This window comes from Caloenas nicobarica, chromosome 18 (assembly GCF_036013445.1).
Source record: "Caloenas nicobarica isolate bCalNic1 chromosome 18, bCalNic1.hap1, whole genome shotgun sequence".
Taxonomy (NCBI): domain Eukaryota; kingdom Metazoa; phylum Chordata; class Aves; order Columbiformes; family Columbidae; genus Caloenas; species Caloenas nicobarica.
This window is the reverse complement of record NC_088262.1, coordinates 3,373,267-3,392,452: the sequence shown is the minus strand read 5'-3', so window position 1 is coordinate 3,392,452 and position 19,186 is coordinate 3,373,267. Positions and strand designations below refer to the sequence as shown.

The following is a 19,186-nucleotide window of genomic DNA, read 5'->3' as shown; positions in this document are numbered from 1 at the left end:
ATATATCATCAAAGGAATCGTTGTCTCCTGCTTTCTGTTCCATAACTGTTTTTCATAAATATTCTGACTTTATATCCTATTCCTAAGTTAATTTGAGACATTGGCAGGTTGAAAGAATGCTCTTCCTCCCTGCAGAGAGTAAAACACGCCATTTCAAATGTTTAATTTGGTTTATATACTTGTAATTGTGAAACTAACAATTGGCAATAGATTATGCATAAAAAATTATCCAGCTGTTTTTAAATTTCAGCCCCTGTATTGAAATATTGCTAACAACACTGGAGCTGTTCAGATCAGACAGCAAAACTATTTGAAATTACCCCTGGTAAACACCTGAACTGCCCTTTCAAACTCAGAAGAGTTTGCTTAAATTCTGTTTGCATTTTCCTAACCTCTTTGTGCTCTAATGTGACAGCTAAACTATGTTGGGCTCATTTCTGTGTACTTCGATTGTGTGCATTTTTCGCACCCTGGTTGACTCACCAGACATTCGTGATCTGATGATCTGGTTGCCCAAGGCTCCTCTTTCTGTCCAGAATCTCAACTGTCACTTGAACAGCTCAAATGGATATTTGCTCCGTGCTGCTCGTGGTCTAAAATATCCCAGTGCAGGTACAGAAACTTAGTTCTATGCAATCCTTTCTCGTTCGGTTTGCAATAGAGACAGGTTTGCTTCCTAGTTAATTATTTCTAATCTAGCTGGACAACCTCAGGAAAAAAAAAAGCAAGCCTTCTGAGAGGTCAGTCATTCTTGTCCACACATCTAAGAACAGCATAAGTATTTTACACTGAAAATACGTATTTGCAAACGCTGGGAGAGGCTGGCACATAAGGGTTTGTTGAGAGCTGCACGGCATCTTTCCTCTGTCCTCCAAGTGCAAAAGGCTCCAGCCTGTGGCGAGCAAAGGAATTCTTTCCAAAAATCAACCCCTGGCAACACCCAGTAGTACCTGGAACCGCTCAGAGAGCAGAATCCCCAGGAGTTACTTGTACAGGGCTCCCTTCCAGCTGTATCCCAAACACCGCAGCCCGAACCACAACATTAAATGAACTTCAACATTTATTTTAGCAAGATATTATCTCATCAGGTTTTTAATTACAAGATCAAAACCAAAGCAACTCCTGTTGTGAGTTTAAAGAACTTTCTCACATGCAGTTCTGAAGTAACACCCCCACCACTAAAACAAGGGTTTGAACTCCACAGGAATATCTCATTCTCCACACAGCACCCCCAAATCTGGACGACTTCCTTTGGCTTCTACTTGGGAAGTATTTTTTCCAGTTCCTGCTCGCTCTCAATGTCAGCAGGAAGCCTGCGAGGATTAGCTCCAGCTTTGATACAGCATTTCGTGGGACATCACCCATGTCTCATCTTCCCGACAGGAAACCTTTTGTCTTGCAGCTGTAACGAGGCCTCCCCCACAAACAGCACCGTGTACATTTTAAAACGCTCTTCTGGCATTACAATATTTCACATACTACGCACCACAAAAGCATCACTTGTGCAATAGTTCTGTTAAGATCATTATCTTAAGTGTGTCATTTGCTTTACATATTATTAACACAGTTGTCGAGACTCCGGCTGTTTGCCGTCAAATTCAGGGGTTTGCTGTGTAACAAATACCGTCCCTGAAAGCAGATGCCATCCTAACTGGACCCAGATTATAGATTCTGAGTATTATAGAGTACTGACACCGTGGCACTCTATTTCCATTCCTGTTTTCATGTATCCAATCACTCTTGGCTGTTTATACAACTACTGTAGAGAACGATACTCTGGAAATTATTTTCAATGCCTGCTGAGCTTTTTTTCTTAGAGATGTCACAATTTCAGGTCCTTAAGAAGGTCGTATTTATGAAATCCATAATATTTCACAGGAAAGCCAGACTGATGAAATTATCCTGCACTGGCTCTCTGAATGAGAGTGTATGTGCTTAACACAATTTCTCAGCTGCCCTCAAATTTTACAACTGAAGAACCTCAAGCCCGTCAGCAAGACTGTCGGTTGTTCACATCCTCTTGCAAACCTCTGACAGATACTGAAATAACTTTAAGGTCCTTGCTCTTTATTTAGAGTGGAACTTAGGAAGTTAAGTAAGGTGTGACCTTACTACACAGCAGTACGTACTTGATATCATTATGCTTTATTTATCCCATTATTAGGTCACCTTTAGAATCAGTTTTCCTTGAAATGAGGTTCAATTAATTCTCAGGATGTCCCGCAGACCCTTCGGAGGGAATTTACTATCTTTAAGAAGAGGGTTTCCAAGTTATCTTACATATTCTGGGCAATGTCTGTGGGTTTTTTCTTTTTTTCAGAATTCTCTGATGAATACAGAAGATCAAAATTCAGAGAAATGTTCCAGACGAGGACAGGAATTATTCCCAGAGGCATATTTAACATTTTTATTCTAGATTCAACAGTTTGAGACAAAAGCACTTTCTCTATTTCCTTTGAAGATAATTTCATAGTCTATCAGCTCCATTAAAATATATTTTAGATTTTTGTCTGAAGTGCAGTTTCCTTAATCTCATCCCAATATTTCTGGTTCTGTTTCCTTGCACCATGGTGAGTAATTAGTCCCCAACTCCCATAGGCAGTTAGACTGTCACTTAGTGACTGTTTTGCCTGCCTTCCACATTTGTAGATCAATTTAATCTTCCTTTACAAGTCTCTTCAGCCCTGCAATCGTTTTTGCTGATGCTCTTGAGCATCTCTGTAGCTGTATACATCCTACCCACCTTCACCAAAATGTGTTGCAGGTGTTGTCTCATCAGATTAGATAAAGATCACCTCCCAATTCAAATTCTATGAGGATGGCATCGCTGTTCGGTTTTGATAAGGATAATTTAAAATTCAGACAGATATTTCTGTCCGCTACCACCCCTTTAATCATTCCTACTTGTCTCTTTCAGTTAAAGAAAAAAAAAATCACATTAAAAAATTCAAATTAACTCTCACTTACAGAAAAAAATATACAACAGAGTGTAAGTAACAGACACCAACGCAACACAGCATGTGTCATCTTCCCAGCCTCAGATTAAACCTGCTGTCAAAGGGTAAACCCTTAATTAATGTAAAAGTGACAGGCCCTACCGAAGACATCTTCACAAAACCAGCCGAGGACCTGTCCCCTCACTACCACTGCCCATCATGGGACATTTGGGTTTCCTCTGACAACCAAATGACGTTTAAACATGAAAGAAAGCAGAATATGTGATAAGTGTCTATAGCACATGTTGAAAAGCACAGTTTGGTACTTTGGATTTTCAAACCTGGTCAAAGTTTCAACTCTAAGTCTCCAGCTTTCGGATCTGAGCCTTTAAATCCCTTTGTTTTTTTCTCTTTCACATTTATTACATTAAAATGTTTTTCCTCTCCATATTCTTTGGTGGTTTAAAAAAAACCCTGCAAACATTTTGAGCACTGCGGAGTTAAAAAAAAATAAATGGGTTGTGTCTTGTCTACAGTCCGAAGTTCCAGCTAAATCAAGGCAGGAGTTTCTGAAAGGTCCCTTCACCTGGAGCTTCCTCACCATCTCCTTCCTCCTGATCCGCCAAAGGCCGCTCAAAACTTCCTGTACATTATTGAGGCTGGCACGTTTAAAACAATTTTTCTCATGATTTATGTGCTATATTTTGCCTCAGCTCTGCTAGAGGGAATAGCTGATTTTCCTGGGCACTGTGCCCAGATTATGTTTAATTTTGTCTACAGATTGTACAATTTCCCAGATACTATACCAGAGATGAGCATTTTATAAGTTAATAAAACAATAAATAAAATAAAATCTGTTCTCATGTCTCCACATAATAACTGGAACCTTAAAAGCCTTGCCCTGTTTTATAGAAGCTTCTCCTTGTTACAGTCAGTGACTAAAAATATATCGAATTATTTTTAAGTAACAAAAAATAGGGTAAATAATTTATAGGATCCCCACAGAAACACTTCAAATTTTACCCTAAATTTCTTAAACAAATAGCTCAAATAAAGTTCCACTACCGAATGCATTATCTGTTAGTTCTATTCAGGAGAAATCAGTTCGGATTCCACTACTGTGTTTCACATAAGTATTCTATTCTATTTTTACAATAAAAAGAGGAAGAAAAACTTACTGTGTACTCTGATTTCCAATTGTCCATTTGTAAATAGAATGATGAGGGGAAAGAAAAAAAAAAGAAATGAGAAATAAAGCAATGATGCAAGATCCTTACAGTAAAAAAAGCATTAATAATAAAAAAAAATTGTGTCAGATAATCTGCTGATTTATATTTGACTAAAGTCTATGGGACAATAAAGGGTTCAAATCAGCACAGGATCTAAGCACCTGATGTTTTCTTTGCAAGGAAGAAATTCCTTATATACAACACTCCAGTTTTTACCTATCCATAGTCTATCATATTTGTTTCCTGATATCAGTTGACATAAGATGGAAAAATATATGCAGTTCAACAGGAGCTGTTAAAGTAACTTGGCATCTGTGGCTCAACATGTAACTTGGAGCTTCTGAAGACAAACTAAACTATCCAAAAGGTAAAGTCAAAAATCATCTCTGCTGTGGTTTTATTTATTCCTTACCTGTGATTGTATAAGGATAATAATTCCAAGCCTTCTCTGTAACATAAAATATTTTGGGAACGACTGCTCTAGCCCAGCTAGGCAGTTTGCTGAAAAGAAAAAGAAAATATAAAATTAGAATATGTTATGACTTGTGGGTTTTGTAGAAAAGAAGATACTCCCAAACGTGTCCAGAATTTCACAGGTATTGCACAGGATACAGCAACACCAGACTTCACGACACTATTTTCTTCTCACGTCAATACATTTGGTTTCCATTTTCTCCACAACCATATTTGAAACCAAGTCTGTTTATTCCCTCTCCCAGTGAGCGATGTGGTGCCACTGCAATAACCTCCTATCAGATTTAAACTGAGGTTGCAGTTTTCAAGAATCTATGGCCTCAAACCTTTGGCCGTGGCCAAGCTCAGCAGGTCTGGCCACACAAGGAGTGTCTGTGCCAGCACCTCGGCCTCAGTCTCACAGGAGCTCAGCACTAAATACGTTATTTGGATCCACTTTGAGACCGATTCCATTATTTCTTCTTCAAGATAGTCTCTTCTTCCTCCATATTCTCTGCCGGCACACAAACCCTTACGTTCAGCTCACCCAGCGCACGGTTCTTCCCACACGACCAACACCAACTCTCGAGTAGGAAGCTTTTATATTAAAATCAACAAATCACTCAAAACACCTCTGGGAGGCTGGTAGGTATCAGTTCCACTTTGCTGATGGGAAAAGTAAATCACAAAAGAGAATTAATGGAACCGATGTCACAGCTCAGAGCTCAAGCTGTCAAGAGAACGTATCAATGCGGTGGTAGAAGGGCAGAACTGGAAATGAAAGACATGGATACAGCACATGGAAAGATATTCCTTGCAAATTTTGACTACAGCCCACGCTGAGAGAAACGGCCTCATTGCACTTGCCTGTTGAGATAGACGCGTTTTTCCGTGAGCTGCCCGTTGCCGTGGTTTGGATCTTCGTAGGGCTCGTTCTGCACCACCTCCACCCCTTCGCCGCGGTCGCTCTGCTCATGGCTGTGCTTGCTGATCATGTACAGCTGCCCAATTCTGTACTGCAGAGCAAAACCAAGAGCCGCCCATCAGCTGTGAGTAACACACGTGCACTCAAAAGCCAACGGCACACAACGATACAGCACTACGTGCAAATGAAAGGTAGTTCAAGGGCAAAAAACAGTATTTTGCAGCTTCATTTCTGAGTCGGGGTCCTCCCGTCATCTTATTAAGTCCAGGGCATCACATGTGGAATAAAATAACAAAAACTGTGTGTATACAGATGTGAAGAATCAAGCCAGTCCTTTATTTTTAGACTGTATTTGTAAGTATGTAAGTTAAGCATAAATAAACAATTGATGTACTGCTCTCACATGCTGACATGCAAGGGGATTTTAACCAGCAGGTGAACTCTAAAAATTCCACGGGACACATTATTCTCCTCTCATGCCAACATGATGCCGAATAATGAAGCCCTGCAAAAAGATTCAGGAGAACTATTGCTGATTCACAGAAATAGGAGTGCCAGCTCTTAAGAAAAAAACCATGCAGACTCTATGACCTTGGATAAAGAAGTTTGAGACGAGTGATTTGGCAGTATTATTAAAATGAATTTAAGCACTTACGATGATCCTTTTTCTATAGGCTCTCGAGTTACTTAGGAAGCCAAAACCCAAGAGGGTTGACCCAACGTTGCTATCACAGAAAAAGAAATTGTTGTACCAGCAACTGATTTTTTTCTCAGTATGTCTGCACCTGCACCAGGGCTTTGCCTCCAGAGAAATATAACACAAAACCATCCCTGAACCTTCATTAGCAAAGACTTTAAAATTGATCTTTCCCATATATTTTTCTGTCTTAGATTTTATTCTCACTTAAATCCTTTCCACATTCTTGAACGGTTCTTAAACCAAACTGTCCTTGGACCTATCCAATTTTCTCCATTTGGCTCCCTCTCTCCCTCAAAGTAATTTATTTAGGCACATACATGCTAATCACTTCAACCACACCAATCATTTGACATACAAAGAACAACTTGTTAATTTAGAGAATGGCTGAGCTACCACACAAGCTGCCAAGTACCAGCTCAGCATAAGCAAACAAAAGCACCGTGACAGTCTGACCTCAGAAAACTCAACGAGATTCTTGTGGTTATTGAATATTATAAACAGCAACCCTATCACAGACTTTAAAAAGCCCAAAAAGCCCAAATCAAAAGAGCAATTAGCTGGGAAAAAAACCACAAACCATCACAGACCTTATTAGCAAGTGCCAACAAGACAGTCTCACTAAACAAAACGAGAGGGAACAGGATCATTGAGGGCTCGCTACAGAAGGTCTTTAAATCCCACAAAACCTCATTTCATCCCCTGCCACAGGCAGAGCCACGAGAAGGTAAGAAATTCCGAGCTTGGATCCTGCAGGATCATTTGCTCAGGGGACAGGATCTCCCCGTCTCCCAGCGCTGAATGGACACCGCACACCACAACAGGGAACAAACGACTTGAATCCAAAAAAGCGCTTTTCAGCTGATAATTCCAAAGTACTAAAACTGCCTCAAATGTCTTCAATATCAAAGGAAGAACTTCAGCAAACACGTGCCCTGAACGTGCAGTTCGAGATTTCTAAGGCTATTGCTACGTAGCTTTTGTAGTAGATTTGATGTTTCTCAGCCCCTGCCGAATCAGACGTTCTCTCAGTGGTGACTTCTCTCCTACTTCAACAGGCAGATGGTGTTTGCCTACTGGGGGCTTAGTCACACCAGAAACAAGGTTTATGGCAGCAACAGCAGAAGGATGGTCAATCTGACTTTGTTTAAAATTACGAGTGAGAGCAGAGTCACTCCTTTGATGTTCTTGAGACAGGACAGGGAAAGAAAGACAGAAAGACAGACAGAAAGACAGACAGGATGGAAGGAAGCACCACCATGAGCCAAGCTTGGTGATCCCCAGGTGAGCCACTTGTCCAAACACGCAAGGCCTGTCACTCCGAGCCATCTCTTAACGGCAGTTTTACAGAGATATTTTATGCCTGGAATAACTTGTTTGAAAATGTACTTGCTGGAGTAACTAGCTTTGTTTAGGAGGATACACTGACGTTTCCTGTTGTGTGTTTTGTTTTGGTGTTAGAAAGCACTGTTTTCAGGTTTCCACCAAGACCTGAGCCCCACACCACCGGAAAAACGGAAAGTTTACTGTCAGGAACTGAAGACAGGCAAAGAAAACATTGTTATTTTATGTTTGATTAACTGAAACAGAAATTAAATAAAAACCTTCAGCCTTAAAAAGATGTCTGTGATAGAACAGGGAATTTAACCTCAGTCTAGTGATTCCCAGCTCAGTGCTTTTACCACAAGACACACCTCTAATTTTTTAAAAATTCTAAACAGTAATAACTTAAATAGAAGTGGTTTCTCTTATCTCACTCACTAACCATAAATCCTTCATATTATTGTTGTTATTAGACATTATTCTGCCCGCGTTCTGGAACGGGTGAAGCCCGATGCACCCAACACTTCGGGGCTGCCGGAGCACCGGGATCGTGCCTCTGATCCCCACTTGAGCAGGAGATGATTCACAGCTATTAAGAGTCATTTAAGAAAAATCTTTTCCATGACACAGGCTCCAGGTTCTGCCAAGGTGATTTATCTTCCCTGTTATTAACATTCCTAGATTGGTTTTAACTAGCACAGAGGAATGTGCAATGTGCTGGTATTTGATGTTTCGGGTACTGGTGGGTTTGCGTTGGCTTCTGCTGGGCTTGCTTTTCGAATTAGGTTTTTGTTTGGTTTGTTTCTGTTTCAATTGGACTTCTGGCTCTCAGAGCTACTACTTTGCAAACATAGAAGTTAATATCTCTCTTGTTTAACCAACAGAAGATTGACTTGTTACAAGAAGGAACACCACAAAAAAATCTACACCACTGACCTTATCTAATTATAGACTAATAGTGAGATGCCACAGCTGAGTGAGTGACGTATTTCCAAGTGTCGTTCTATCTTTGGGTTGAAACATATTACATGTGTCGTTTGTCTTGAACATCAGTTGTAGGAAGCATCTGAACTGAACAACGAGGCAATGCAGGAAAACCCGGCAATGAGAAAAATGGGCACGAAGAAAGAGATGCCATGTGAGAAATCAAGACACATTCACTGACAATCAGCGGGAGAAATCATAGATGCAAGAGAATTGATGTTCAATATTTCAAAGGGTTATTTTGTCTATAGATGATTTTATATGGTTAATGCCATTACTGCTCAGGACAGTAATCTCTGTAAAACTTCCAACACCAATTGAACCGTAAAGATTAAATTTCTGGCAAAACGTGGTTGCTGTTACAGGATGCCCATGGCTCCCTCACAGCAGAAATGAGGGACCCGACCTTGCCTGCATAGTAATTTGCCTGTCAAATAGTCCTTAGACTAAATTAAAGCTAAGACAGGAAAGCACAGAATGAGCTGTCAGGAAGGCAACAGTACTTTCCATGTATGCTAATACAATGAATGGTTTAAAGTAATTTCATTTAAAGAAACAGCCAGATGAACAAGGTCTATAGAAAGCTTTAGCAGGAAGGCTACAATAACAGCCATAAACATCGAGGTCCTAAAATTTGAACGTAAATACGATGCATATGTGATTTGAGGCCCTAGAAAACTGTACATTTAGTGGTACAAATGTCACTTACCCTAGTAACAGGTAAAGAATCTGACTAGTTACAGCTTAGAGTTGAACTGCATTTTTTTCTTTCAATTAATTCCTGCATGCATCGGTGATTCAGAAAGCTGACCTGCACCAGCAGTCACCTTCGGTATTGCCCAAATTCACGGGAATATGCTTTTGCAGCCCCACAAACAAACAGTTGCAGCAGCAACAGTTGACGTCTGCACGCTGGAAAGTGCAATTCTTACTGCTCCTGTGCTTGCTTTGCCGTGACAAGAAAGAAATCACATCCCCAAGATACTTCATCTGTTTCAATTCCTACAAATGACAGTTCAGCAACGACACCCGGGATGTTCAGAAGGACAGTATCCTCCTCTACTATTTTCAGCTCAAGAAACACGTCCTGCTCCAAATCCGCAGCATCCTGGCACGGAGCGACTTACAACCTGAGTGATGCTCAAATCAACAGCAGTGGGTCCAGATCTGTGGTTAACAGGCGTACAATGAGAATCAAAATAAATTAAAATTAACTCGCAAATTTTCAGCTTTCATTCAAATGTTTTGCGAAATGTAGCTCAGGTTCTGCTAGTGATTTTATGTGTCTGCACCAGCTGTGCTATTGAGAAAAGCCAGCTGTTTATCCTGAGCGGACAAGCTCATGCAATTTCTAAGAATCAGTTTTTATTAACAACATTTTACCGTGAGTCATCTGGTTAAATTTTTCAACTGTTTACACCATGTACTTTTTACTTAGGTATCAATAATATTCCATGATTTAGATTTATGAAGATACATACATTTCCTACAAAGGATTTTCAGGATGCTGTCTAAAACGTCCTCTATGCACAAACCAGGAAGAACAGCTAAAAGGGACTCACTATGGCACTTTAACCACTTGTCACTAGTTTGTCAGTAATGCCACCGAAACCCCCTTCACATCTACTGCTCCCTATTGACGAGCACCCGCCGCTGATTAAGCCACAAATCTGTCCTGCCTTAGTTGCAGCTTATTGTTTTTCAGGCACAATTCACTTTTGCCTTACAGTGTAAAAATGGTTTGATAACTATCGAACACCATTGATGTTTTTTCTAAGTCAATACAAAAACATATTTTAGTTGTTAACCACAATTCATTCATGCAATTGTAGTCAAATTCAAGGCTGAAGCTCAAGAAGTTTAGTAAATCTCTTCACTTAGAACGCAGTAAAAACTTCAACATATTTTTTTTTTAGAGGTTACTGAAGTTTTTTTTTAGTAATCCAAGTTATTTTCCTGATATTCCAGGAAAATTTCCATTTGGGATATTCCAAGGAAAGTCCAAATGGAAAGGCACAGACTCTTGTGTTTTTCCATGAAAATAAATATGATGTTGGGAAGGAAAGAAAAAAAGAAGAAACTAAACTTATGTGCTATGCATATTAAACACATTTCTGTTGGCTGGAGAAGGGAAATGCTGTGGGCAGCCAGACAACACAATGCACCAAGGGCCTGAGCCACCGAGCTGGGTTTGAACACAACGATTCACTTCTCTCATGTGCAGGATTTTTTTTTTTTTAATATTTCTTTTAATTCAGCTCAGTTTATGGTGGGAGTATTCAGAGCTGCCTACACCCTTTGACCCTTTCAGAATTCAATATAGCGCAGAAATGGACTTGGGAGGTAGGTTTATCTTTAACTCTAAACGGACAACACACATGTGCATCTATTCACACTTTTAGAAATTATTTTTCTCTTTCTGCATGGTATTTGTTAGACGTTTAAATAGAACTTCTTCCCCCTCAGGCCACTTGCCTCTAGTTACACTTCAGTAATTACTCATTTTTGTGACTTATAAAAATCTCTCTCCTACCAAAAACATCACCTTTCAAGTACAGAGAATTTGATACTTTCAGATTTTTTTTTCTTGTAAACTTTGGGTTTAGAAGCACCAAGGAGACTACAAAGGACTCCATAAAGTTTGTCAGTCACAGAGGGGAATAACTCTGCAATTATGTTTTTTGGCAAGCAAATTCCTTACGATGCATTTTAGGCAAAAGAATTCTGCTTATAAGTATGAAAAAAGAAGAACTTTCTTAGTATGCACAACATAAAATGAAAAAAACCTGAGCATCAGAATTTGGTACTTACTATTTACAAGATGAACAAGACAAATCCAACCTGCCTTCTGATACCTTATTCAGCAGAAAATGAAAATTTGTTTGCTACTTCCAACAAAACAAACGTACAGTCACAGTCCAGAATACTTCATTTGGTTATCACAAATACTTCATCTTACTTTCTGGTCTTCTAAAATAAAACTGACCTCAATTTGATTTTTAAAATGCACTCATTTTATGCCTGCATTCTGAACATAAAAGTAATGATAGATACAATTCTGTGCCTGCAAATAGCCGAGGTCTCTCCTGCATCTCTGTGTCTAACCTAGAGATGAGGGTGCTGAAGATACTGAGGTTCTCTAAAGGGATATATGGGAGCAAGACTTGAATTACATAAGAAGGAAATGAAGACGTACTTTCCCTCTCATTCCTAGATTAATAAGAAACATTGCAATCTCAAAACTAATATCAAAAGAAAACATTTTTTCCGTTTTAGTTCATTAGGGCAAACATTTGTAAACTAAGTGCTTACTCTGTAAATCTGCAAGTGACAGAAAAACCCACGCTGAACCAAGTCACTAGAGCAGCAACTTCCTACTTTTGCACTAATGCCTTTTTTACATGCATGAAATCTCTAAAAGAAATGTAGTAAGTACATTTAAGGGAGAAATCTGTTTGCTTGCGATTGACTTATGGAAAACCCAAACTGCAGCCAAATAAACTCTTGGGCAAGAAATCTGAAGTTTGGTGCAGAAGGCAACGCGACGGAGCCGTGTGAGGAGTGAGGATGCTGGGGACAGCGTGTGCTCAGCTCTTTGAATACAGAACTTTTCATTTGAAACTTTTCCACCTGGAACGTGCAAGCACTTTTGCAATACACAGACAAGTAGAGTTGCTGCTTTCCAGCACAACGGAGGCTCTTACATAAGCACAAGGAAAATTTCCAGGAAGGACATTCCTGACGGACTCCAAAGCTTCCACGTCGGACATTCTTTCAATACCACATGTGGAATAAAGGCAATGAAGGTAAAAAATTACTGCCAAGGGACTCTATAGGCTTAAATCAGTTTTATTGTAATCCAGAAATGTGAAGCTACATGGTCTCCAGATGTTTTTGACAGATGGTGCCGCAGCATTAAGCATTCTACCAGAGCTTAGCTGGTTTTACTGACCAGTGTGGGATGCCAAACAAATCCTGTAAGGCAAGTCTAGAACATCACAAACACAACCAGCATCTCCTGTGGAACAGACCTGGGAGACAGTCCAGAGGGAGGTACAGAAAACTACAACAAAACACCGAAGAATTACACAGGGTCATCCTACTTATGAATAGTAGAGAAATAAAACCTTTTAAAACATGTCGTATCTTTATAGTGCATGAATTTTAAAAATCCTGCTACTGAAATCTCGGATGCAATATTCTTTCACATGCACTTTTCATTGTCATATCTGCAAAAGGCCACTGAAAATTTTAAAGCTGATATCAAAATAATGCATACTGTCTGCCATAATATATTATTAAAAATACAACATAATTATTCTCATGAATCCAGTAAATTGAAGGACTCCAAACCAACTTACAACAATTTCATTAAAAACTCAAAAATCATAAGGGTCCAAACATAATTGCTCAAAACTTCACATGGTCAAAATAAGTCATTACAAGCTTACACACAGAAAGGTAACGACCCTTCTCTAAGGTAGTTACCCACTCTAACAGACTTCAAGTGACAATACCTGGGTTAAATGGGATATAATTTCTCAAGCTTACACAGCAAATAAATATCTCGATATTCTGCAGAGATACCTACATTCTAGTTATACAGGAACTGCAAGTCATAGCTGGTGATTTATCAGTGAAAATATGCAGCATGTAAGAGAATCCAGTGCTACAAATGGAACCTCAACAATATCTCAGAGAACTGAAAACTCTTCTAGGACAGCTACCGTGTTTCCCTGAAAATAAGACCTACCCCAAAAATAAGCCCTAGCATGATTTTTCAGGATCTTTGAGGGTGCTTGAAATATAAACCCTACTCCAGAAATAAGCGCTAGTTACAGTTCATGAAAAAAGGCAATTTAGCGTCCAGGCAGCTATTCATGTAAAAAAGTAATAAGTTTCGGAGCAAAAATTAATATAAGACCCTGTCTTATTTTCGGGGAAACAGGGTATTCCTGCCCTACCTCTGCTGGGTACCAGCAACAGCAGTGATGATCCCCAGCGACAGCAGAACGAGCAGCTCCTGGTTGCGTGCTGGGCTGCGCACTCTTCTGAAGCAGCTTGTGTCCCACAAGGAACAGATCAAACAATTTCTCACTACGTGGGAATATCTTTCTTTCTACTGCAAAGGATTTTCTTTGATGTTCAAACTTTCTGCTGCAGAGAAGTTTCCAAAAGACCACTTCAGCTGGAACAGAGTTTAATGACAGGACTCTCCTGTTGACTCCGGAGAACTCTGTACGTAAGTGAATAAACAGCTTTTCTGCACTTTCTACTCCCAAGTTAACCACTTCCTCAGGAGTTGGAGCCAGCTGCGTCATTTGGAACGGATCCTCTGGGTATAAGAGTTCATGGTGCACAGTAGCACCAGGGAATAAAGCTGCAAACCATAACAACAGCACATATAAATAGATAAGATGATCTCTTTACAGAGAACCTGCTTTTCTTCCTCCAGCCCTTCAGACCACAGCATGGTGCTCTGGGATAGTCACGCGATTACAGTTTCTGCAAGTACTCTGGGCTCTAATCTGCTGTCAAAGACGTGTTTAAAATGGAAAACTTATAGCTCAAAGACTTCAAATGCATACACATTGGAAAAAGCTGGGTTTGTAAAAAAGTCAGAGAATTAACCCGGGGTGTTCTGACGGATGTAGACCTCAATAATTGAAAAAACAAAACCACACACACACACAAGTGCGCGCTAAACAAAAAAGCCCTCACCATAGCTTAAAAATACAGCTAAAAATGTATCACTGCTTCCTTTCCTGCTACTTCACGGCCTTCTACTGTGTGAACAACAAACTCCCAACACGACACTGGGTCAAACTGACAGAGGGGAAGTGGCGGCTGTAGCAGCCGCAACCCAACGAGAGGTCTTTGTCTGATCCATTTTTTGTTTTGTATAACATGCAGAAAGCACAGACAGCAAGAACACAGAATCGTTGCATGCCGATGTAACGTGACGTTCCTCTAGTTCATCATCTGCTTGTTTGATAAAATTATTACTTTTTATAAAGATTAAGAAAGCGGAAATTTGATAGAATATGTGGGTGTAAATTATTCCTCAGGAAACACAAAAAGGTATAATTAAGGAAAAGGGTGAAAGAAAAGATTAAAACATGAATGAATCTCACTGAAACTGTCCATGTCCAAACCGGTCTCAGAGGTTGGTCAGTCATCAAATTTTAGTCTATTTGTACTTTTCTGCTTAATATTAAAGGCAACCACACAGGGCTGAAATACTATCCTATTCTTCGCCATTCCATTTTTGATTATCTTCTTTCCCTTTCTATCTAATGGTGAGATTTATATCACAAAACTATCGACCTCTCCAAAATGGGTGCTGTTCTCTTTGCAGCCAGGGTGCTTGCACAGTCAGCATGACGTGAAACAGCTTTCCACATTACAGCGCTCGCCATCTGATTCACTGGAAGATGCCACTGCGGCTTCAGTGTTTCATCTTTGTGAAGACACACATCCAGGGAACAACAAAGCACAGGCTGCACCTCCTCAAGTACAGAAATGCCAGCGATCCCGAAGGGATCTTGCAGAGACACGCTTGCCTCTCCACTCATCCGTACGTCAAATGTTTCATTAAAGCCGTCTCACTGACTTCGCTCCTTCCAGCCACACCGGAAAGAAAAAGTGACACGAAGCGAATTCTCAGGCTTCAAAATAATTTTCTAGATGTCACAAGAACCTCGTGGAAATTCCTAAAATTGCAATAGCCCCTGCAAGAGTACAAAGCCATGAACAGTAATTGCAATGAAGCCGGTTTAGTGACCGTGTTGTGTATTTACCAGCTGTACTGTTTATATCGCCAGCAACAATGTTGATACTGTAGCAGGTCATTGCCAGTTCAGTAAAACACAAGCTTATGTTACCATCGACTATTTACTTTAGCATTGACATGGGCAGCATATCGTGTAAATAAATAGCACTACTTTTCTGTTAACAGAATTGTATTTAAAATTTATGCCATCACTAATAGTAATAGGAAAACAAACCACTTATATTGAAGAGATACCTATTTAAAGTATAAAGATAGAAAATAACAGGTTACCTATCATTAAATTTGCTGACAACTTCCATTAGAAGAGACCATTCTCTTGCTGGTAAGAACTCTGCTAAATCTCAGTTGCATGGATGTTTTACTGGGTCTACTTTAGGCTCAGAAAGCTGCAACTGAAATGGCTCAGGAATGTTTCAGTTGCTGGTAAGAATAATAATAATTATCATTATTAAACTAAAAAGATTCATTGTATTAGAAACAAATGTTGTCATTCTTTTTCCTTTGGAAGTCTCTCATGCCTGGAATGATCCAGAAGAGGGACTTGAAATTCAACAGACATAGTCTTTGCATAAATACCTATCTTAGGCTGTTCATATGAAAATCTATTCATATTTAGCCAGTTGGCTAAATATAAACCTTTAAATTTAAGCCTTTGCAAATACAGTTCCATATTCTCAACAGAAGCTTTTTAGAGCTTTCCAGATGAATTACCAAAATATTATGTGCTTACTGCACACTCTCAAGCCTCTCACAGATCCTACTATATATAGGACATATGTTTTCCTTGTACATTATCACATTTTCTTCTATTGCTTATTCTCTTCTACCATATGTCATAATGTACATTTTAAATGATTATTTTATCCATTACCTCAAGTGCAGAAGTCTGTGCAGTGCATCTCAAGGTTCCAACACTGACAATAATACTGATTATAATCCCACCTTGTGCTGCCTTTTTTTTCTTTTTTTTTTTTTTGTGGTTAAATAAAAGCGTTCAGCTTTCAACTCTTATCTTATAGATGTATTATATTCATGCTACAGGAAACAAACACCAGTATTTCGACGCTGGGGTTCTTTTCCTGAAAACAAGACGTTAATACACGGTAGAGTAAGCAACAGCAAAACTTCATTTTTCAAATTGGAGAAGCAGCAAAATTAATTTTGCAAGCTTCTTCGTTCAAGGCTGAAAGCCTTTGTACAAAACTTCATCCTGGAGTGATATTTTCAGCTGTAATATAGGGGTTTGTAATGGAAATGCTGACAGGCCCATAATTACGGCAGCACTAGCGGGCACCACTATAATAGTATATCAGATAGGCGAACTACTCAAACTTGGTAGAAGGTATCAAAAGGGGGGAAAGTATCATCACCTCTGTTCACTGGATCTTGTTTGACAGTCAGTTCTATACATTAGTATGAAATTCTTGATGCCTGTACAAACTCCAGGCATGTAGAGAAAAGAAGATGGAGCCTGAAGATCCAAGAGAGCAGCTAGTTGAATATGTTTATAGCCTATGCAGATTTTAATTTTACATTGGCAACCTCACCAAAAACATTCAGTAAATTAGTAGCATGATCATAATACACACAGGACATTCTATTTCTGTAATACATAAATTCTGAAATTTCATCCGAGAGTTGTGTGGCTGTAATAATGTTCTTTTTTAAAAAGCATGTGTTACATTCTGTACAAATCCAGGTGCGCAGCTCTTATCAGGTAAGGGAAATAACAAACGTCACATTCCGCAGAAGCTGCCTCACTGGAAATGGGATTGATGGTGGTTTTGATGAGTAGGTAGAGAAAGAAAACATCTCACTGAACAGAAAGTACTTTCCCATGGAAAGCAGGAATTGTACTATTTTGAGTAATGCCCTATTTAAACACAGGGACACCCTCACTCTGTCACACAAACTTCATTTGCATCTTTTCATGGCTTGTGATTCTGTCTCAGACTACGGGAACGCCTTAGAAAAGATGATTCAGAAGATGATGATATTTGCATCTTTTCTTCATGGCTGACAGGGAAGCCTTCACGGGCCACCAGTTTCAGGACTGTGGCCACGACAAGAGCGTGATCGGCAAAACAAAAAGGTCCCAACATCTATTGATGTCACTCTCATGTGAACGTGGAACAGAGCTGAGACTGCTGGGATTCCTGCAGGGGATGCTTATTTTCTTACATGGAAACCAGCTTTTCTCCTGAAGAGGACACGTGTTAAGAACAACAGAAGACAATGAAGTTGCCCAAGTTCCAGAACACAGGTCCCCATGAAGATTTTTTTTTTTTTTTTTTTTTACTATTAAATCACTTGTTAAAGATGAAGCAGCAAAGTAACAAATGCCAGAGAAGAAAAATGTAATGTTGTTCACCATGCCAGGCTCATCTCTCCTAAGAACCTGCCGACCAGATAAAAATTTGCTTCTTCTGGTGCCATTTTGTCCATATTATATATCATTTATCAAAGCATCTGTTCCACAATTTCATTAAAAGTCCCTAGGAAATGGTTGGAATTTTCTAATATAATTTGGTCCCCTGATAGAGCAGAGTTAAACGACTCAATATGTGACTGTCATGTGCAAAAATGACTTGTAGTACTTTGTGGGAGGGTGAGACAAAGAGCACTTGCTTGAATCAGGAAACTAGGTGTGATTTTTTCTGGCATTGTGTTATACAAATAGTAACGGGGAGTTCTTCAGCATTCCAGGAACAAAATACAAGTATGTGCAACCTAAAAGCCAACCTGCTCAAGGCAAACTTCATGCTCTGTTCAAACGCTGCTCAGCTATTATGTTGCCATCAGCATCTGATCATGCGCTTTCATTTTTTCCTGATCCTTTTGACCATTATACCCAACTGATATATCTCTGGTGTAAGTATGAAAGATGGAAACACGTTGAAGTTTTGCAGCGATGTATTTGCTTTTCCAAGGCCACAAGATTTTGATGTGACAGTAACAGGTCATTTAGTTCCTTTTTTATGTTAGATCTGAATCTTAGAAAATTTATTTTCAAGTTAGTATGTTCTCACTACAAAACTACCTGTCTTAATTACAATTTCTAACATGGTTGGTATTAACTCATTCCATTGATTATACTGCAAACTGATTTAATGTATTATTACAATCCAAACACACAACAACTGAGGTAAATCTTTAGTTCAAAATTCACAAGTCTGCAGACACATCCTTATATCCCACTGATAGACAAATTACTAGATTTCCTTCCACTTTACCTGAAGCAAATGGAGTTCTACAGAGTGCAGTTCTGTACAGAATTTGTCTTGTATTTCACGCACAGCTCTCAATTCAACAAATTCTCTCTTATGATCATATTTTTGCAATCTTAATGGAAAAGAAGGGAAACTCCCACTGACTTCTCTGGGAGTAGAAGCGGACCTGAGAAGGGCACTAATCTTGCTTATCAGCACACTATAGGAATGCTGTCAATTAATTACAACCATATCAACTGCTTGGCTGCAGTGTGGACATGGTGTGCTTTTCACTTACTGATTTACAGTCAGTGGGAGGAGGTTAGACCAAAAGTGTAAGAACAAATCAAAGTTAAGCATGCACAGGGAAATTTATCTGTGTTTTCAAGACTGCCAGTTCTGTGTGCATTGGGCAGGAACCGGGACCGCGGCGATGGAACGACAGCAGAGCAATGTTTGCTCGCCTGGCCAAACAAAAGAACCATGCCTGGTAACACAGCATCCTATTAGTTTAAATGATATGCATCCTACAAGAGCTGGTATCTAAAATAAAGCAAACGTTAATTCATTGCAGAGAGAAAACGAGCAGAAGAGTAGCCAGCTCCAAATGGAAACTAAGGAACATGACATACTGCCA

At 39.4% G+C, this 19,186-nt stretch overlaps 1 protein-coding gene across 4 annotated transcripts in view; it reads right to left on the bottom strand.

The window, feature by feature from the left end:
- PITPNC1 (phosphatidylinositol transfer protein cytoplasmic 1) overlaps window positions 1–19,186 on the bottom strand; it is a 69,206-nt gene that overhangs the window by 32,192 nt on the left and 17,828 nt on the right. For all 4 annotated transcript variants that reach the window (XM_065647933.1, XM_065647935.1, XM_065647936.1 and 1 more), the window contains 3 exons: window positions 5,486–5,634; window positions 4,578–4,666; window positions 4,115–4,122 (listed from right to left, as the gene is read on the bottom strand). In XM_065647933.1, the coding sequence (XP_065504005.1) occupies window positions 4,115–4,122; window positions 4,578–4,666; window positions 5,486–5,634 (246 nt within the window). The remainder of the gene's footprint in view (window positions 1–4,114; window positions 4,123–4,577; window positions 4,667–5,485; window positions 5,635–19,186) is intronic.